Source organism: Pseudorasbora parva, chromosome 18 (genome assembly GCF_024679245.1).
Source record: "Pseudorasbora parva isolate DD20220531a chromosome 18, ASM2467924v1, whole genome shotgun sequence".
Lineage (NCBI taxonomy): Eukaryota > Metazoa > Chordata > Actinopteri > Cypriniformes > Gobionidae > Pseudorasbora > Pseudorasbora parva.
Genome location: NC_090189.1, coordinates 2,915,566 through 2,934,884, shown reverse-complemented (window position 1 = coordinate 2,934,884; position 19,319 = coordinate 2,915,566). Strand labels below are relative to the sequence as shown.

The following is a 19,319-nucleotide window of genomic DNA, read 5'->3' as shown; positions in this document are numbered from 1 at the left end:
AGTTTGAGTGCATGAGTGAGTTTGAGTGCATGAGTGAGTTTGAGTGCATGAGTGAGTTTGAGTGCATGAGTGAGTGCATGAGTGAGTGCATGAGTGAGTGCATGAGTGAGTGCATGAGTGAGTTTGAGTGCATGAGTGAGTTTTAGTGCATGAGTGAGTTTTAGTGCATGAGTGAGTTTTAGTGCATGAGTGAGTGCATGAGTGAGTTTTAGTGCATGAGTGAGTTTTAGTGCATGAGTGAGTGCATGAGTGAGTTTTAGTGCATGAGTGAGTGTATAGCCCCTTTCACACTGCACGTCGGACCCGCAATATTCCCGGAACATTGCCGGGTCGCCTTCTGTGTGAAATCAACCACGTCCCGGGATTGATTACGGAATTCGACCCGGGTCGGGGACCTAGTAATATTGCGGTATTCGACCCGGGACGAGCACTGTGTGAACAAAAGCCGAAACTAATGCCGCAACGTGTACGTAGTTATCGCATTATCCGTGCATTTGCCGGAATCGCAGTGAGTTTGAGTGCATGAATGAGTGCATGAATGAGTGCATGAGTGAGTTTTAGTGCATGAGTGAGTGCATGAGTGAGTTTTAGTGCATGAGTGAGTGCATGAGTGAGTGTATGAGAGTGCATGAGTGAGTGTATGAGTGAGTGCATGAGTGAGTGCATGAGTGAGTGCATGAGTGAGTGCATGAGTGAGTGTATGAGATTGCATGAGAGTGCATGAGATTGCATGAGAGTGCATGAGTGAGTGCATGAGTGAGTGCATGAGAGTGCATGAGTGAGTGCATGAGTGAGTGCATGAGAGTGCATGAGTGAGTGTATGAGAGTGCATGAGTGAGTGCATGAGTGAGTGCATGAGTGAGTGTATGAGAGTGCATGAGTGAGTGCATGAGTGAGTGTATGAGAGTGCATGAGTGAGTGTATGAGAGTGCATGAGTGAGTGCATGAGTGAGTGTATGAGAGTGCATGAGTGAGTGTATGAGAGTGCATGAGTGAGTGTATGAGATTGCATGAGTGAGTGTATGAGATTGCATGAGAGTGCATGAGTGAGTGCATGAGTGAGTGTATGAGAGTGCATGAGTGAGTGCATGAGTGAGTTTGAGTGCATGAGTGAGTGCATGAGTGAGTGTATGAGAGTGCATGAGTGAGTGCATGAGTGAGTGCATGAGTGAGTGTATGAGAGTGCATGAGTGAGTGCGTGTTTGTTTGTTTGTTAGTGAGTGCATGTGTCTTTGTAAGTGAGTGCGAGCGAGTGAGTGAGTATGAGTTTTTGTGCGTGAGTGTGTGTGTACGAGTGTGTGTGTACGAGCATGTGTTTGTGTGGGTGAGTGTGTATACGAGTGTGTGTGTGTGAGTGAGTGAGTGAGTGAGTGAGTGAGTGAGTGAGTGAGTGAGTGAGTGAGTGAGTGAGTGAGTGAGTGAGTGAGTGAGTGAGTGAGATAAAGAGAGACTGTGAGTGAGTGAGTGAGTGAGATAAAGAGAGACTGTGAGTGAGTGAGTGAGTGAGCAGTTATGAGTTTTTGTGCGTGTAAGTTTGTGTGCATGAGTGTGTGTACGAGTATGTGTTTGTGTGCTTGAGTGTGTGTGTATGAATGTGTGTGTCTGTGTGACCATGTGTTTGTGTTCGTGAGTGTGTGTTACCTGTATACCGGTGTGTGCACAGGCCAGTTTGGTGAACTCAATGCAGCGTCCATCACTGACATCCCATAAACACATTTCCCTGTGACAAATAATACACACCTAACGTTCAATGAGCAGAAAGACACATTTAACTGTCCAAACACATTGTTATCTTAGGAGTGTTCACACTTCTAGTCTGGTTCTCTTGGTTCTTTTGTTGAATATGCTTGTAGTATGTGTGTACATATGATGGTATTTTTTTAGCAGCTGAGAACTCATGAACAGATTATAAATGTGTAAAGGAGTCAAAATAGCGGCAGAAATTTCTCTGTGGCACAGAGATGGGTTCGGAGGGCAGTGTTCCCGCTCACTCAAAATGAACCACACTAAAAGATCAAGTTTGCTTTAATCAAACCATATGTGCCAAGTGTGAACACACCCTTACAGCAGTTAAAGAGCCCATGACAAACACACACTCTCTCTCTCTCTCTCTCTCTCTCTCTCTCTCTCTCTCTCTCTCTCTCTCTCTCTCTTTCTCTCTCTCTCTCTCTCTCTCTCACCCGCTTTCAGAGGCGCTGACGAGGTATTGTTTGTCACTTCCTGCGCTGGCCTTGGACAGACAGGTGACGGAGGACGTGTGTCCAAACAGCAGAGCACGGGGATTGATCTAAACACACAGAGACAAATCATCATCAAATAATAAATCGTTTATTAGAGCTCTGGATAAATTTAACAAAAGAAAAAAAACAACGTCAATTTCTCAATGTTAATCGCTGCAGTCTATTTATAAAATATAAGAATTGTTTGTTTAATCAAATAAAAGAACCCATGAATCACTTATAAAAACTTGTTTCATTACTGGATGAATCGGTGTTTATGAACAAATCTCTTGAATGAACGATTCAATGACTCGCTCATAAAGACTTTACTTGTTTCATTACTGTCTGGATGAATCAGTGTTTATGAACTAATATCTTGAATTAATGATTCAATGACTCACTCGTAAATAATAATAATATTAATAATAATAATTCATTACATTTATATAGAGCTTTTCTAGACACTCATGCACTCAAATGACTCGCTCATAAAGACTTCCCTTGTTTCATTACTGGATGAATCAGTGATTTTGAACAAATCTCATAAGTGAATTATTCAATGATTCGCTCATAAAGACTTCACTTGTTTTGTTACTGGATGAATCAGTGTTTTTGAACAAATCTCTTGAGTAAATTATTCAATGACTCACTCATAAAGACTTCACTTGTTTCATTCCTGGACGAATTAGTGTTTTTGAAAAAATCTCTTGAAATCTCTAAAGTCTCGTCTCCAACTCCAACGAAGTAATTGATGCAATCTTTAGTGTCAAGTTCCTTTGTGCCGGTGATTGTGATCACTAGCAATTAGACATCAGTGTTTATATTTGAACTGTAAACTTTTATCCAGTTCTTCTGTCATAACCTGAATGATTGTAAGACAGAAATATTGATCCTGTGTGGTTAAAAAGACTGTGTGTGAATCTGTTTCTTATCTCTACATGACTATGGCTCTCTCTGGATAAGATCTGAATGTTCGCTGTGATCGCATTTGTGAAAGGTTTAATAGACCGAGACAAATCGCTGCCATTTAGGCATAAGATTGTATGGGAGTTAGAATTGAGATCGGCATCTTTTAACAATTTAACAAAGAGCAGCTCTAGTGTTTATTAGCCTTCATGATGTTCTAACCCAGTGTGACAGAATGTTTCTTTATAGGAAAACAATGCTTTCAATGGATAAAAGCCATGCGTGACCTCACTGTGACCTCTCACCTCCAGCTCTGAGGTCATGTCCCAGATGCAGATTTGTCCATCATGGCAGCCGGTGATGATGGTGGCCAGATCGTCCATCACCAGCAGGCTGGAGATACAGTGAGTGGGCGCATTGCGGCCCCACAGAACTATGGGTAATACCAGACTGTTTCCGGACATGGTCTCTGTGATACTGAAAAGAGAGAGAACAAAAGATAACAGTAATCAGTCAAGCCATTGTTGGAAATTCTCAAAACACAAAAAAGAGGACCTACTAGACTAGAGAAACAAGCCTAGGTGAAACAAAAGGCCTGAAAAAATGTTTAATTAAAAATGTTGCTGTATGGGTTAAAATGATCTATTTTTATTTCATGCCAAAAAATATTAGGTTTCCATGTTCTATGAAGATATTTTGTACATTTCCCATCATAAATATACAAAACAAATTATTATTCCAGATTTTCAAATAGTTGACAAATATTGTCCTAACAAACCACACATCAATGGAAAGATGATTTATTCAGATGACCCTTATGACTGGTTTTGTGGTCCAGGGTCACATATTATCCTTTCATTATTAATATAATACAATTATTTTAACAAAGAAAAACCTCAGTTGTAATTCAATAAACTCTTTCAGTTTGATATTTGACTGAAAAATACACAAATATTTACAAAAAAATGTCAACCAATACAGGGCTTGACATTAAGCATTTTCATGTGCTTGTGAAATCGTTCATTTACTTGTCCGAGTAAAGAATTTGCTTCTCCAGAAAAAAGTTCGATATTTTTTAATTTTGTGTGTGTGTGTGTGTGTGTGTGTGTGTGTGTTGTAACTATAATTTATTCTGAAGCAATATTCTCACCCGTGTACAATCAGCTTTGACATATTTAAATCTGCATATTTGTGAATTTTTATTTTTTATTTTTTTATTGAATCATTTCAAATTTGTGATATTTGTACCTTTTATAAAGGGCATTTACCCCTAATCTTATTAAATACAGGCTATGCTTCAGGTTTAATTTTATATTGTTAAATTTGATCAATACATTGAATTAAATTAAGACACTATAAGGGCTGTTAACAATAAAATTAAATCATTTACACTGAAAAATTACAACTGCATTAAATAATGTTTTGAGATTTGTAGTTTTGAATAGACAAAAAAGAAATGTTGGAAAGTATGTTTAAACATGAAACTAAACCTCCAGTAGGTGGCAGCAGGTGAGTCGTAATGAGTGAGTCATTGAGTCGTTCATTCAAACGATTCATTCAAACACTGAATCGTTCAGTAACACAAACACACTTGTTGCTGAAATCGAACAAAAGCACTCAATATTGCATCTAAAATGTAAGTGACTTTAAGTGAATGTAAATGTAAGTGAATGTTAATTATTTGTTGATGAAACTGTCATATGAAAGCAGTGTTATTTTCAGTCGTGATGGTATTCAGCAAACAGCCTAAACGCTCTAGTGTTGTGATTTCTCCTCGAGAGGCTGCACGAGCGTCAACAGCGCGACCTTATTATCGTCATTTCATCATATATTATTATCCACCACTATCGATCGCCACTTACGCTACATTAATGCACAATTATTTGTACATTTTGGTGATTCACTAGTTTGTTTTTTTTTTAATCAGACTCTTGTCCGTCGGGCAAGTACAATTCTCTTTCACTTGTCCCTTCAAAAAATCCACTTGTCCCAGACAAGCGTTAATGTCGAGCCCTGCAATAGAATAGTCAATGAAGTCTTACAATAAATACAAACTCTTTAATAAATACAGGGGGAAAAGTTTGGGGTTGTTAAAAAGTTTTTTTTTCTTCTATTCTTTCTATTCATCAAAGAATCCTGAAAAATAAAATGCATCAGTTTCCACAAACATATGAACTGTTTTAAACACTGATAATAATCATAAATGTTTGTTGAGCTTAAATCCTCATTTCTGAAGGATCATGTGACACTGAAGACTGGAGTAATGATGATAAATTCAGCTTTGACCACAGGAAGAAATCACACTTTACTATATATTAGAGAACAGATGATTCACACTGGAGGAATTTTTTACAATATTTTAGATGTTACTGTATTTTTAATCAAATAAATGCAGCATAAATACTCTTTTAAAAACATTGATGTGTCCCTGGGGACGTTTTCATCCACTATGGGGTGGTTTTAAGTCTAAATTTTGCCACAACTTTCTCTGTGTTTGAATGATTTTTGGTGACAAATCTTATTTTTACACATATTTAGGAACATTAGGGAAAATGTTTTGAAAGTTTTTACAAACTCAACGATACACTGTGGGCAAATTCACAGATACATTTTATTTTATTTGTTTTGCATAATCTATTAATCAACCTCAGTCCTGATCACAAATGTAATGACAAATTTTACATTTTTCCCAACAGGGAAAACCATCAACAATGCAAAAAAAAATGAAAAAAATTATTTCTCTGATACATTTTTACAGCAGTTTAATATAGTGGGCGTTTTCCTCCACGAGGATAACGAAAGGATAGTGAATTTGAAGGATTTGCACAAGGGTTAAAAATTTCATTGTACCCAAAGTTTAGACGGCAGTGTACATGTAACAAAATTATATTTATGATTATTTATGACACTCATTGGATATGTTAACTATACTATTGCGGTATACAGTATAATGTTCACATCACAGTATAAAACAAACAGCATATTTGAAAAGATCCGAGCATGTTTCCAACTAGAGCAAATGAACAGATCATTAGTTTCACCGGGATTCAGATCATGATTGACAAACTTTACAGATTAACCTCTTTAAACTGACATTAAAATCAATATCCATCACTTAGAAGTCGCCAAGTTCACATGAATAATAATGGGTTCATCCGACAATAACATCCGACCTCCATGTGATAATAAAGTGGAGCACAACTGGAGATTGAACTGGTAATTAAAATCAAACCAGAATTAAAATCGAAGCCGTGTTCAGACGGACACAGTGTGCTGGTTACGTAACACACAGATAAACAGACGTCAATGACTCTATTGAACACTATAAGTGCTAGTCCAATAAAACTCGACAAAAAAGCTTTTAACATTAACCAGGGGTGTTAGTTTCTGTTTGTATTAAGGAAATGAAACCAGATTTGCTCAGATATACATAACCCAAGATCATTTATATAAGCAATATATAAAAGACAAGAAACAATTGGTTTTTTAAAGCGTGTCGGAATTAAATAAGAGCATTCATTCAATAAACTTACACTGAGCCTTTAATTTCATTCATTTGTTCAGTCTGTACTGCAATAAATATAATGCAGATGCATTCATATAATCCATTAATATAATGCAAAAGGCTTTAAAACGCACGCACACACACACACACACACACACACAAAACCAAATGGCTTTACCTGACATGCTTGCGTCTCCATAAAGCACACCTGAGCCGGCGAAACGCTTGTTTAATTTTCACGATATGAACCAACTTCATCCTGAAATGCTTCCTTTGTCGCTTTAGAAACAATAATGTGTTCCCGTCTCTCTCTGTCTGCCTGACACACTCACAGATGAATCAAACCAAACCCTTTCAGAGTAATCGATGAGCGGCACAGACACAACCAATGAATTCGCAAGCTCTCGGATCTTTATGAAAGTCAACAGCGCAACCATAACATCACTAGACTAATATATTATGATAATCAGACAAATATGTGGAAACATATGTGGATTATATTTTGCATTTAAATCTGTCAATGTACAATAAGCATCTGTTTTTCAAATTAATACAATTTCCATGCCACAGTAGAGTATTTTTTTTAAATATAACCAGTCACAATCAAATTACACTCTTAATAAAAGATATATCCATAATTAACACAAAAAAAAAACTGCACTAAAAAACATGTAAAACATGTAAAATATGACCATGTGACAAAACACGTCACACAATGTCCATCCAAGTGACAATAATATCAAGGGCTGCTGAATAAATACCGGTCAAACATTTGGAAATATTACTATTTTTTATGTTTTTGAAAGAAGTCTCTTCTGCTTTATCAACAATACAGCGAAAAACAGTAATAATGAAATATTCCTCCAGTGTAAATCAGCTGTTTTTCTGTGTAAATATACTATAAAGTGTAATTTCTTCCTGTGGTCAAAGCTGAATTTATCATCATTACTCCAGTCTTCAGTGTCACATGATCCTTCACTAATCATTCTCAGATGAGGATGTATTATCAATGTTGGAAACAGTTGTGCTGCTACTAGTCAAATTCAAACTTTTGACCGGTACTTATATATGTGTGTGTGTGTGTGTGTGTGTGTGTGTGTGTGTGTGTGTGTGTGTGTGTGTGTGTGTGTGTGTGTGTGTGTGTGTGTGTGTGTGTGTGTGTGTGTGTGTGTGTGTATTCTGTCTGGGCCTAAAAATAATTACTGTATGGATTAAAGATTGTCAGTGGGACTTTCCAATGTTAGACTGACCAATTTAGTTCAAACTGTCCACACACCGACCATGAACAGCGAATATTATTCATTTATTTGGATTGAAAATCACCTGTCTGTACATTTTAAGCTGCCAAAAATGCCGTATATGTATATATTGTGTGTATAATACACATTAACATGTGTAGCTATATATCTGTGCATGATATAAATGTGTATAGTGTTTGTGGACATACATATGGATACTGTTATCTTCATTATGTGTTCATATGTGCATATGAATATACTGTGAATGATGTCAGTGTGTATGTTTGTGTAAACATATCGTGTGTGTATTGACCTCTGGCCCGTTCATCAGTGCGTTTATCATCATTATTATATGACAGCGCGTCTCTATCAGTGTCCGGTTGTGTGACCGATTGTGTTTTACTCACCGGTGCCGGTCTTTAACGTCTCATGTTCGTTATGTCGTTTATTTTATGAAAATATCCCAGCAACGAGCGTTGATTCCGCAGCGGCTCGCTGATCAGCTGACGGGAGCACGCTCGTGCGTGATTGCGTCACGCAGCGACGTCACTGCCACTAACGTCGTGCTAGCTGCAGGTAGACTTTTATTATTATTATTAATTATTACAGAACATGTAAACAACAGTACAAAAACAGGCACCAGAAAACAAAAAGTCTTCAAAGATAAAATAAATAAATAAATACAATTAAATACAACAACAACAAACACATTCAAAAGAAAACCTTGTAAGGAAGCCTTAATTACACTGAACTGAGAAACGACAAAATTATGTCTCGGGTGTAGATATATAAATCACTTTACACATTAATAGCTTATTATAATAACTTACCGTAAACATTCGAATATTTTTAAATAAGAATACACGCTAGTTGATATTTAGAGGTAAATATTATTCAGGATTTTTGCAGGATTGTTTCGAAGCCATTTTAAGAAAATACTGTTTCATACAGAGAGAACACTGCTATATAGTTTTTGAAAAATCGAATTTACACCTGAAATAATTATTTATAAGATGAAGAGTAAATGCTAAATATTAGATGATAACATCACATCGAAATTAATAATTTATATTTAAAGATGTTTACGTTAATCATTTAAAAAAATGTGTAGGACTTAATGCTAACTAAAAAATCACAGAAAAAACTTAGCCTTTTCTTGTAGGTTTTTATATTTAGCGAGTCATTTTGAGTGTTGATTCTAAAAGATCCTGCAGGAGGGGCAAGCACATCACTAAACTTCGTCTGACTTGTTGAAATTTCAACGTTGCTTGCTTCAACATTAATTCAGTCAGTGTGAACATCAACATTTCAATGTTATTTCTACATACATAACCCTAGAAACTAGAAACTCACTCACCATTTGTAAACTATTTGCCGCCCATTCGAGTTCTCAAGCGTTCAAATTTGTCAACTGTCATTCTGACTGACATCACGTGACTTTTCAACCGACAACCGATATTCGCCTCAGAGAACCAAAACTATCGTATGTCTAAATACGGCACGAATTTAGCATATTTTCTTTAAAACTTTATTAAGTGTGAGAGGATCTTAATAAGTTTTGTTCTTTTGTGATCAGGAAAAAACAATACAAAGGTCATACGGCTCAAAAGAACAACGTCTGGGTGAGTTAAAAAAAGATTTTTATTAATTTTAATTTTTATAGTATAGTCATTTATACTAAACCCTATAAGTTGTACTAAACCTTAGACCCTATTTTACCAAATAAGGAAAACTGGAGAGATCTCTTTGTTAAAGTAAACATAAGACTTTGGTAATGGTAAACATTTGGTAAATTGTAATTATAACACACTAAGTCATATAATTACAACATAAAAAAAGACACTTAAAAGATCCATAGAAAATAATAATTACTATGTTTTATCTATTTTCAACTTTTTAATCTCATTATTGACTTAGTCGGCCCTATGTCATATTTTTGAATGTCTGTGTCATAATTTAGACATAAGTCCTTAATATGTCAAGTTGTGACTTATTTCACAATTAAAGGATTTGTTCACCCAAAAATTAAAATTCTGTCATTATTTAGCTTACTCACCCTCATGCCATTAGACACATCTTCAGACACAGATGAAGATATTAGTGTTGAAATACAATGGCTCAGAGAGGCCTTCATTGACACTAATGTCAGTTCCTCTCTCAAGACCCATAAAAGGCATTAAAGACGTAGTTACAAAGTCCATCTCACTACAGTGGTTCTAAAATAATTTTATGAAGCGACGAGAATAGCAACAACACGAAATAACCACTAATATAGTGATGGGCTAATATAGTGATGGGATTTCAAAATACTTCTTCCTGAAGCAACGGAGTTTAATGAATCAGTGTATCAATGCGTGTCAAACTGACAAACTGCTGAAATCACGTGAGACTGATTCAGTGTCATTATTTAGTTGTTGTTTTTTTTGCGCACAAAAACTATTCTTGTAGCTTAATTTGTGTTCCGAAGATGAACGGAGGTCTTATGGATGTCGAACGACATTAGGGTTAGTAATTAATGACAAAATGTTCATTGTTGGGTGAACTAACCCTTTAAGATTTTCCAAAACATTTTTTTTTCTTATGTGGCAGAAATGGGCTTTTATACATTACTTTAAGAATTGACCCATGAAGAAACACTCAATATACTTTATTAACATTTTTAATGTCCATTCACAGAATCACATGTAGAAACTTCATAGAAATGTATTTCTTAGATTGATGAAAGTAAGAAAATGTAAGTAAATTCTTCAGTATGTTCAAGATCTTTCAATATTGGATGTTGGTGCTGTTCTCGTTGTCGTCATTGTCGTCCATTCAATATAAAGGGGGAAAACATCTGCTCAATTCATTCTGACTAGTTAAGCACTACTTTACTAGTTTATTGATGATGCATGTAAAAAATTCCCCAAATGATTGGTCCCTAAAACAACCAATGAGTTCAATCACAGCAGAACATGTGCACGTCATTGAGGGCTGTATCGTCTCCGACTCCCTGCGGTTCCTCCACCCTCGTCTTGATGCCACAGATTCCTTTTCCTCCACATTTCTCACTCCAGTCGCCCCAATCGCCCCATGATGTCCCAAATCCCTCCAGTGTTTGGCCGTTCCCACTGCAGTTAAACCTGGAGAAAATTTAGCACATGAAGGTTCTTTATTGGCATCCATCGCTCCATGAAAAACTTTTAACATTAATGGAACCTTTCCACTGCACAGAAGGTCATTTATAGTGGGGGGAATGGTTATTCTTAGAGCTGTTGATAGAAAAGTTCTTTGGAGAACCCCAAAATGGTTCTTCTATTGCAAACCTTTATTGTTAGAGTGATATTTGGGGGTTAAATAACTCAGTTTAACCAGGTCACTTGATATCATACAAGGTTATACTGCGTAACCTCGGTTCCCTGAGATAAGGGAACAAGTATTGTGTCAAAGACGCTTTGGGAAAACTCCTTTTTTTTGAACTACTGAAGCCTTTTATGAAGTAATGCAGTGCTTACTGCACAGCCAAAAACAGTGCTGAGACTTACTCACTCGTCAGCGGGAACTGCACGGCGTAACTGTGCGAACCAATCGGTGCAAAGCCCTCCGAGCTGAACCCAGAGCCTGCCAGAATGGGGGGGGGGCCATTTGCATATAAAAGACGCTCAAATTGCCATGGATTCAGAATAATGTATAATAACATGGATTATGTGCTTGCAATGCAGGGACTAGGGATGTCAATTTACACAAATTCTCATGATCGATCAATTAATTGATTAATCGTTAGCCTAATACTGTGATATGCATCTACAGCAGTGGCTTATAGCCGACAGCATGACAGGGTGTGCAAATGCTGCTCAAAACGCCATCCTCACCAAATGAATGAGAAGGATTTTTAATCTAAATAAAGGGCTATAGGATTGTTAAATTAGTGGATGTCATTGATAATTAAATTAAATTACTTAATTCATAATTAAATATAACCTCCAATATAACATGTCACCAACTGTTCCACTGTTCCACCAACTTAGATCTGTTAATCAATGTGGACGCTCTCTTCCTGGAACAACGGCTGAACACGGCACCTAAACCCAATTAATTCAAAACGATTTATTAAAATAGTGTTCTCATTAATGTTATCTAATATGACCCAATCCCAATCATAGTCAAATTACATCTGCCCAATCTGGAAACAATCTGTGAACTTGAACTAAGACGTGCGCGAGTCGGAAAGCGTGACCCATGTTGTGCACGAGCTCTTCCTGGAGCAACACAATGAAACAAGGCAACTAAACCAAAATAATTCACAATCACAATGTTTTATTACAATAGTGTTCTCATTAACATTATATAATATGTTATGTAATATGTTATGTTATGTACATAATATTATGTATTATGATCTCACTGACAAGCCAATAGCGTGCGAGTAAGCCTCAGCACTGCTTTGGCTGTGGAGTAAGCACTGCTTTATTTCATAAAAGGCTTCAGTATTTCTCAGATAAGGAGTTTTCCCAAAGCATCTTCGAAGCAATACGACTGACCGTTCGAAGGGGAACTGTGTCGACTGAGCCTCATGCAGTGACGTGTTTATGCAGCTTGTTATGGAATGCTGTTATGATTTCAAAATAAGTTTTAAATAAAATAAAACCATCACCTGATATTGTTTGCGGCTGTGTCGTCCCAATTTTTTTGTTGGGTTTCCACTCTCAGCTGAAAAGATGTCAGGAATCCATTCGAACACCATTTTATATCTGACCATTTACCCCAGCTGAGGAAAAAATGTGATAAGGGACATTAGTGGTTTAACCGGTCTTCTATTATGGTTTTTTTTTAGCTTTCTTCAGTGTGAAATGTTGCTGTTTGAGTATGAAAAATGTTTCCAAAGTCCCTCCAGCGGGAGTTTTTCTCTACATCAGTGTCAGTGTTTCTGAACTCCCTAAAAAATGCCTCCTTTGAAGTTTTCTTCTGGGAACCAACACGTCACAATATTTCTCCTTTAAATCATTCATTTACAGAATAAAGGGGCGTTATGTGAGTTAGTTAGTTGTGTGTTAAATCTGGCAGTTATGGTAAGGGGCGGGACATTTCCCAAACATGCTGGAATCGCTTGAGCAATCACAACACACCGCTCGGACCCACCAATCAGAGCACAGTGTGCTTTTAAGAAGGAGGGGCTTCATAGAGCCAGGAACTAAATACAGTTACTGACAGGCTGGGGAGTGAGGAGCTGCAACAATGGAGAATATGAGGGAAATAATGGTGGTGATTAGTGTGCGGATCGGGCCGCATTTTTCTGTCTGAGCCTGGCCCGCGTCCGACAGACCAGTAACCGAACCCGACCCCGACAGGCATTAAAATATTTATGTCCGAGCCCGACAGTTAAAAACTATTTTTTTCCTCATATAATAATGACACGTACGTTTGTTTGTGTGGAAAGCCCGCTTTTATTAACCAACTGTAGGAAGGCATTCTGATGTTTACAGACGAGCAAAAATGAAAAATGCGTATAAAGAGTACGAGTGTGCAATTTCGTGGAATGTATACCTCAAAACTCATTTGGCGTGCATATGATACGCATTTTATGGCGTATTATACATACGAAACCCCCACCCCACTACCCTAAACCTGCCCAAGAGAGCGTGTCATATGTAAGGGATAATGTCCACCCAGCCGGTTGTTATCGCAGAATAAACCCCTCCAGAGCGATCAGGACCCCGAGGCGAAGCGGAGCGTCACTCTGAAGGGGTTTATTCTGAGATAACAACCGGCTGGGTGGACATTATCCCGCTTATTACACGGCTACTAGTCTCAAATAAATAATTATTAAACACAAAATATTGTCTCGAGATTAAATATTTTAATTAGCTCTTACACAAAGCTTCCGCGAAGGAAAACAGTTCCAACCTGCTTTAAGCCTTTATCTATTACTGAAGATTTGCCATATGCCCTTGCTAAATGTTGAAAATGAACGCTGAAAGGGTTAGTTCACCCAAAAATGAAACCAAGCCTATGATTTACTCACCCTCAAGTTACCATAGGTGTATATGACATTCTTCTTTCAGACAAATACAATCAGAGTTATATTTAAAAAGTCCAGGCTAACGTTAATCCCAGCAGTAAGTTAGTTGTAGTTGCGTTTGAAGTCCATAAAAAATGCAGCTGTCCGTCAAATAACGTGCTCCACACGACTCCGATGGGTTAATAGAGCCTTCTGATTCGAATCGAAGCGTTTGTGTGAAGCACCAGCGTTAAGCAAAGAAGTAGTGCCGGTCAAGATAACGCGGAGCGGGTGTTATCTGGAAATAACATACCGCTGGAATGCGCGATTGACCAATCAGAATCAAGTATTTCACAGAGCCGTGTAATAAATACGCCATAAAGTGCGTATCATATGCACGCGAAAAACAGCATATCATTGGCGTATACATTCCACGACATTGCACATGGGGCATAAAACCTTACACAGAGCCCAATCAAATAGGCAACTGAAATTAAATGAACAAAGGTCTGCTAAAAATGGCCCAAGCAAACAGAACAAAACATTAACGTAACACAATTGAAATGCTTATTGAAATGAAAGTCATCTTACCAATTTTCTCAAACTGTATGGTTCCTAAACTGCAACATGGGATCTATTTATTTACATAATCTATCCATCAAAGTTTAGGCTAATCGAGGTTTTATGCAGAAAAAGGATTGCTTCAACTGTGGATGTCTTCAAGGCTGTCCTGCTGCCAGCAGCGCTGAAGTTGCGCTCACTGGAATGACGAGGATGCCGCGGGCAATATGCACGCACGTGTTGCGCGTTGTTGTCACGGCGACATAAACAAATTTCCGCATGCAGGAAGACGGATGTTAGGGTAATATTTTACATTTATTTTAATCACAAAAGCAAACCATTGCATCAAGTTAAACAGGCCCATTGGCTACTTGCATAATAAGCAGTTTTAAATTTAAAAGGTTCAATGCCTTATCGCGCTGACATGACCGAGCCCGACCCGAACCCGAACGTCATTTCTAAATATCTGTCCGTATCCATCCTCTAAAGGTGATGTTGAGGTCATGTGACCGTGGCTTAGTTTGCTTATAGTCTAGGTTTAGCTTTGGCAACTGTATTAGTGCTTCAAAATGTATAAAAGCTGTGCTTATTTGTAAAGACTATCATGATGAACTAAGAGCGTTTAGTGACCGATTTGAAGCGCTCTACATGAGCAGTAACTCTGTGTCATAATCATGGCAGTTCTCTAGATTTTGGTACAGCTTCTCTGTGTTACGTCCAGTTTAAACGCTTCACCTTCCTACGTCGGATTGAACGGTGGCGTAGTCCTTGTATGGGCCTGATGATCTTTGGGACGGGTCGATGCAGTGAAGGCGAATCCCATTGAGCGCTGTGTTATCACCAACCAAAGATTCCCACATCCCTGCCACCTTCAGAAAAACATCAGTTTACAGCAGCGTTATTAACTTATATTAAAACTGAGTAAAATACACAACATAAACAAAAATGTGAAGACTTCAAATATGAATAAATACTAAAGACACAAGGATATAGGATGGACTCCCTTTCACTTCCCCCACTTAAAACTTGAAAGTAATTTCCTTGTTTGGCTTCAAGAGAGAGACCGGAAGGCTGCCAGTTGGTATAAAAAATTCCAGATGGAGTGAGTTATCGTTCTGCAGCGTTTGTGTGTCAACTACGTACTTTGGTTGTATCGCCCACATGATATAATACAAAATGCATATTCTTTACACTGCAATTATTTCTTTCATTATATTCTCACTAAGTATTTTTGTTATTCCCAATTCAAGATACATTTACTGGAGAAGCCAAATGAAACCGAAGTCTTGTTTTATGAAACATTTATTAAAATTAAGTTTGTGCATAATATCAAGAACTAAAATCTAGTTTTAACACAGTGCACCTTTAAATTAATCACACAAGGTGATTAACTAAGATTTGTTCTCATCAATTTACCCGTGTTTGCATCATTATTTACTGCCCAATAAAAACTGGTAGATTGTGTTGGTCATTATGGAAATGATCCGGCTGCGTCTTTATTCTTTAATTTGCCTGTCTTCAGTAGATCACACACAGAGCTTTCCACTCCCATTGCGCTCTCACAATATTCTGCCGTTTAGTAAATCTGGCCCTTGATATATAAATTCATGTTGCTTCTCATGTAAATGTATGTTGACGAACACAGAAATATCTTTAGTCAACCCAAAAGCAACTTTGGCATTTCATATCGGTTGACATTAACCAGTAGTCGGCATGACCCAGACACATCACCATCACAATAACAATAATCACTTATAACCACAATACGTTTTCAGGAAAATTATTTAGGTAAATAGACTCAGTTTTGATTTCTTCTGGGGTTTTTTTTGGTACATTTGTAACGACTAAACCTCACATTACTTATAGTTACTAACCTTCAGACTAAACCCTTTGGCATACATTCCAGCCGGACATATTTCCTTCTGCCCCCACGGTCCCCAACTCATCCCGTTATGGACATTCAGCTCTGATCCGACGGGTCTGCTGATGGAGCGCTCGAAGCGTCCGACTGAGCTCACATTCGGCCCAAAAACAGCCAGAAACGAAAACAGCGTCAGAGGAAGAGATCTGGACATGATTTGAGAGCCGTCCTGATGTCTTCTGCTGGAGCCCAGATCAGGTGTGTGTGTGTGTGTGTGTGTGTGTGTGTGTGTGTGTGTGTGTGTGTGTGTGTGTGTGTGTGTGTGTGTGTGTGTGTGTGTGTGTGTGTGTGTGTGTGCGTGTGTGTGTCTCAATATGGGACGTTGACCCTTCACTAAAAACATGATCTTAGTCCAACCTGTACAGCAAATAGAACATCTAAATGTTATCAATGTACATGAACAGAGGCTCAAGACCAGATTTGATCAATATTATGATACTATGGTTCCAGACACAAACTCATTCACTCACTCACTCTCTCTAACACACACTCTCACTCACTCAGAGTGTGTGTGTGCGTGTGTCTGGAACCATAGTATCATAATATACTTGAGCCACTGATCATGTACATTGATAACATTTAGATGTTCTATTTGCTGTGCAGGTTGGACTTAGATCATGCTATTATTGGAGGGTCCACATTGACACACACACACACACACACACACACAAAACTCAGACCAGTTGATAATACCTAGAATATCTAAATCAACTGCAGGCGGTCGATCCTTTTCCTATTTAGCACCTAAACTCTGGAACAGTCTTCCTAGCATTATTCGGGAAGCACTCTGTCAGTTTAAATCTAGACTAAAAACGCATCTCTTTACAATGGCATACACATAAAAACATTATCAATTTATATCATTCAAATCAGGTAAATGATTGTTAGGCTGCATTGATTAGGTCAGCCGGAACTGGGAACACTTCCTCAAAATCCTGCACGTTTCACAGATAGACACACCTACGGTAAATACTTAGAAATAAAAATATAGCTGAAAAGAGCTGTAACAGATTGAGTACTTGGACTGTATTTTCATTGAGATTATGGTTTAGAGTACTGAAGAAATTGCGATTAGAGAAACAAGCTGGATTTTTAAATTGGAAAGCACTTCGAACTGGCTAGGGTAGAAGAGAGATTTAAACAATGGGTTTGGAGAGGTATCACATCTTACTGTTCAGTTATCTCTAAAGGGAAAGGACAGTTATCAGGCACTTCCAAGCACATTTAGACTAGAAAAGCAGGACTTTTATAGATGTTTGTAGGTCAAAGATTATTTTAACAAAAAAACAAAAAAAAAGTAGCCTAGAAATCTAGACGCACCCTAACGGCAGCAAATTTAATCTGCCCGCAAGTGTCGTCTAGGAACTCTCAATACCCTTCTGAGCTGTAATCGCCTAACTCTTGCCGGACCAATCACATTGTGTATAGAGTCGGCGGGCGGGGCCATAATGACGACAGCCGAGTTGCGTTTGCGTGCTTCTAGTAAACACAGAAACTGGCAAACGGCAGCGGTCTTTCGAATCAGCTTTGACCACAACTCTGGAAGACTTGGAGTTAAGCTTTTCTCTGAGAAAAGAACGGCACTGAAGTCATTCTTAAAAAGGGAAGATGTGTTCGGAGTTTAGCCGACCGGATACGGCGAATGTTTAATCTGTCAGCGAGCTCTGCTTCACCTTCGTTGCTCTGGTTGTTGTAGCGCTATCCTATCGCGTGCAGAGGGAGTTTGAAAGACAACCGTTTATCCGCCCCTCAGATTGAGCTGTCAATGGAGAGTTTCCAGACCAAACATCTTGATGTGGGTCTGGCTTGTCAGGCTAAAAAAAAGTACATTGATGGAAGATTATAATTTAATTACAATATTTTCAAATGCGTACACATTAGAAGGTTACAAAAAGATATATGGATGTATACAAAAATACAAGAACCATTCATCAATATACATTAAAAAAATTGGGAGAAAGAGTCACAAATAACAGATGAAACCTGGACAGATATATGTGTGATATAGGCAAATACTGAAAGATGAAATGAAAGATGGATATGAAGTGAAAGATGAAAAAAGGGTGCGACTGAACATTTTGTTGCATGGCTTCAAGGGCTGTTCACACTTCACACAGATGTTGTAAGCGATTAATCCACTGAGGGTTTCTTGTTGTCTTACAAGAGGTTCACTGCTTTGAGAGGACATCCCAAGAAAGTGTGGTCAGATATAGGTTTAAACTTTTTGGCAGCACAATCAGCTCTGAAAGATCGAGTTTCTGGAGAGAGTAGAGAACTTGAAGAGGAAGCCGAGAAACATGGAACTGAGTGATCTTGGAAGTTTCATCCAGCAAACTCACCCCATTGAAATGAGCTAAAGCAGCTGTTCGTGTGAGGAAGAGAGCTCTTCTGAATCTGGGAGGTAATGGTATTTTCAAATTTTATGATTTCAATTTTAGGTTGGACAAACAGTTGATATTGAGAAGCAACTCAGGTGCTGAAGCTTCCAGTGCATATAAACAATACAAATACAACACAGTAATAAAAAAAAATTCTAAGAATAAAAATATAAACAGGATAAGGTCACAGATACGTTTAGTCTGAATTAGAGATTATGAGCATTTACAGTATTTGGGGGGGTAAGAACAAATATAAATAATATAAGTAATCAGGAGATATGTGTAATTGCACTTACAGGCATTTGCCCGGGGGGGTAACTGTTCAAGAGGGAAAAGGCCTGTGGGAAGAAACTGTTCCTATGCCTAGATGTTAAAGTAGCCACGTTTACATGCACACTTTTTTGTCATTCCGATTAAAATAATTCCGATTGAAAGATTTATTGGACTGTTTCCATGAGACGTTATCTAAACCGATCTGGGGTTTACATGTGATGACTTTCAATCGCAATCATCACAGTTTGTCTGCCGCTTCAGAAATGTCGACTCTCCTCTCCAGCGGCTGAAATGTGTTCACGGATGCCATAGCAGCTCTCAACGGCCACCAGGACTTCTAC

General features: G+C 38.0%; 2 protein-coding genes across 2 annotated transcripts in view; both read right to left on the bottom strand.

The window, feature by feature from the left end:
* LOC137046941 (WD repeat-containing protein 7) overlaps window positions 1-3,597 on the bottom strand; it is a 169,008-nt gene extending 165,411 nt beyond the window's left edge. Inside the window, 3 exon segments of the mRNA XM_067424450.1 lie at window positions 1,642-1,720; window positions 2,181-2,287; window positions 3,431-3,597. Coding sequence (XP_067280551.1) covers window positions 1,642-1,720; window positions 2,181-2,287; window positions 3,431-3,589 — 345 coding nt within the window. The 5' untranslated portion in view covers window positions 3,590-3,597.
* Window positions 3,598-10,511: 6,914 nt separating this feature from the next.
* LOC137046665 (vitelline membrane outer layer protein 1-like) lies at window positions 10,512-16,578 on the bottom strand. The gene is made up of 4 exons (XM_067423989.1): window positions 16,281-16,578; window positions 15,142-15,275; window positions 12,502-12,615; window positions 10,512-10,990 (listed from the first exon to the last, which is right to left on the bottom strand). The coding sequence occupies exons 1-4, from the start codon at window positions 16,479-16,481 to the stop codon at window positions 10,807-10,809; spliced, it is 633 nt and encodes a 210-aa protein (XP_067280090.1). The 5' UTR covers window positions 16,482-16,578; the 3' UTR covers window positions 10,512-10,806.
* Window positions 16,579-19,319: the final 2,741 nt, after the last annotated feature.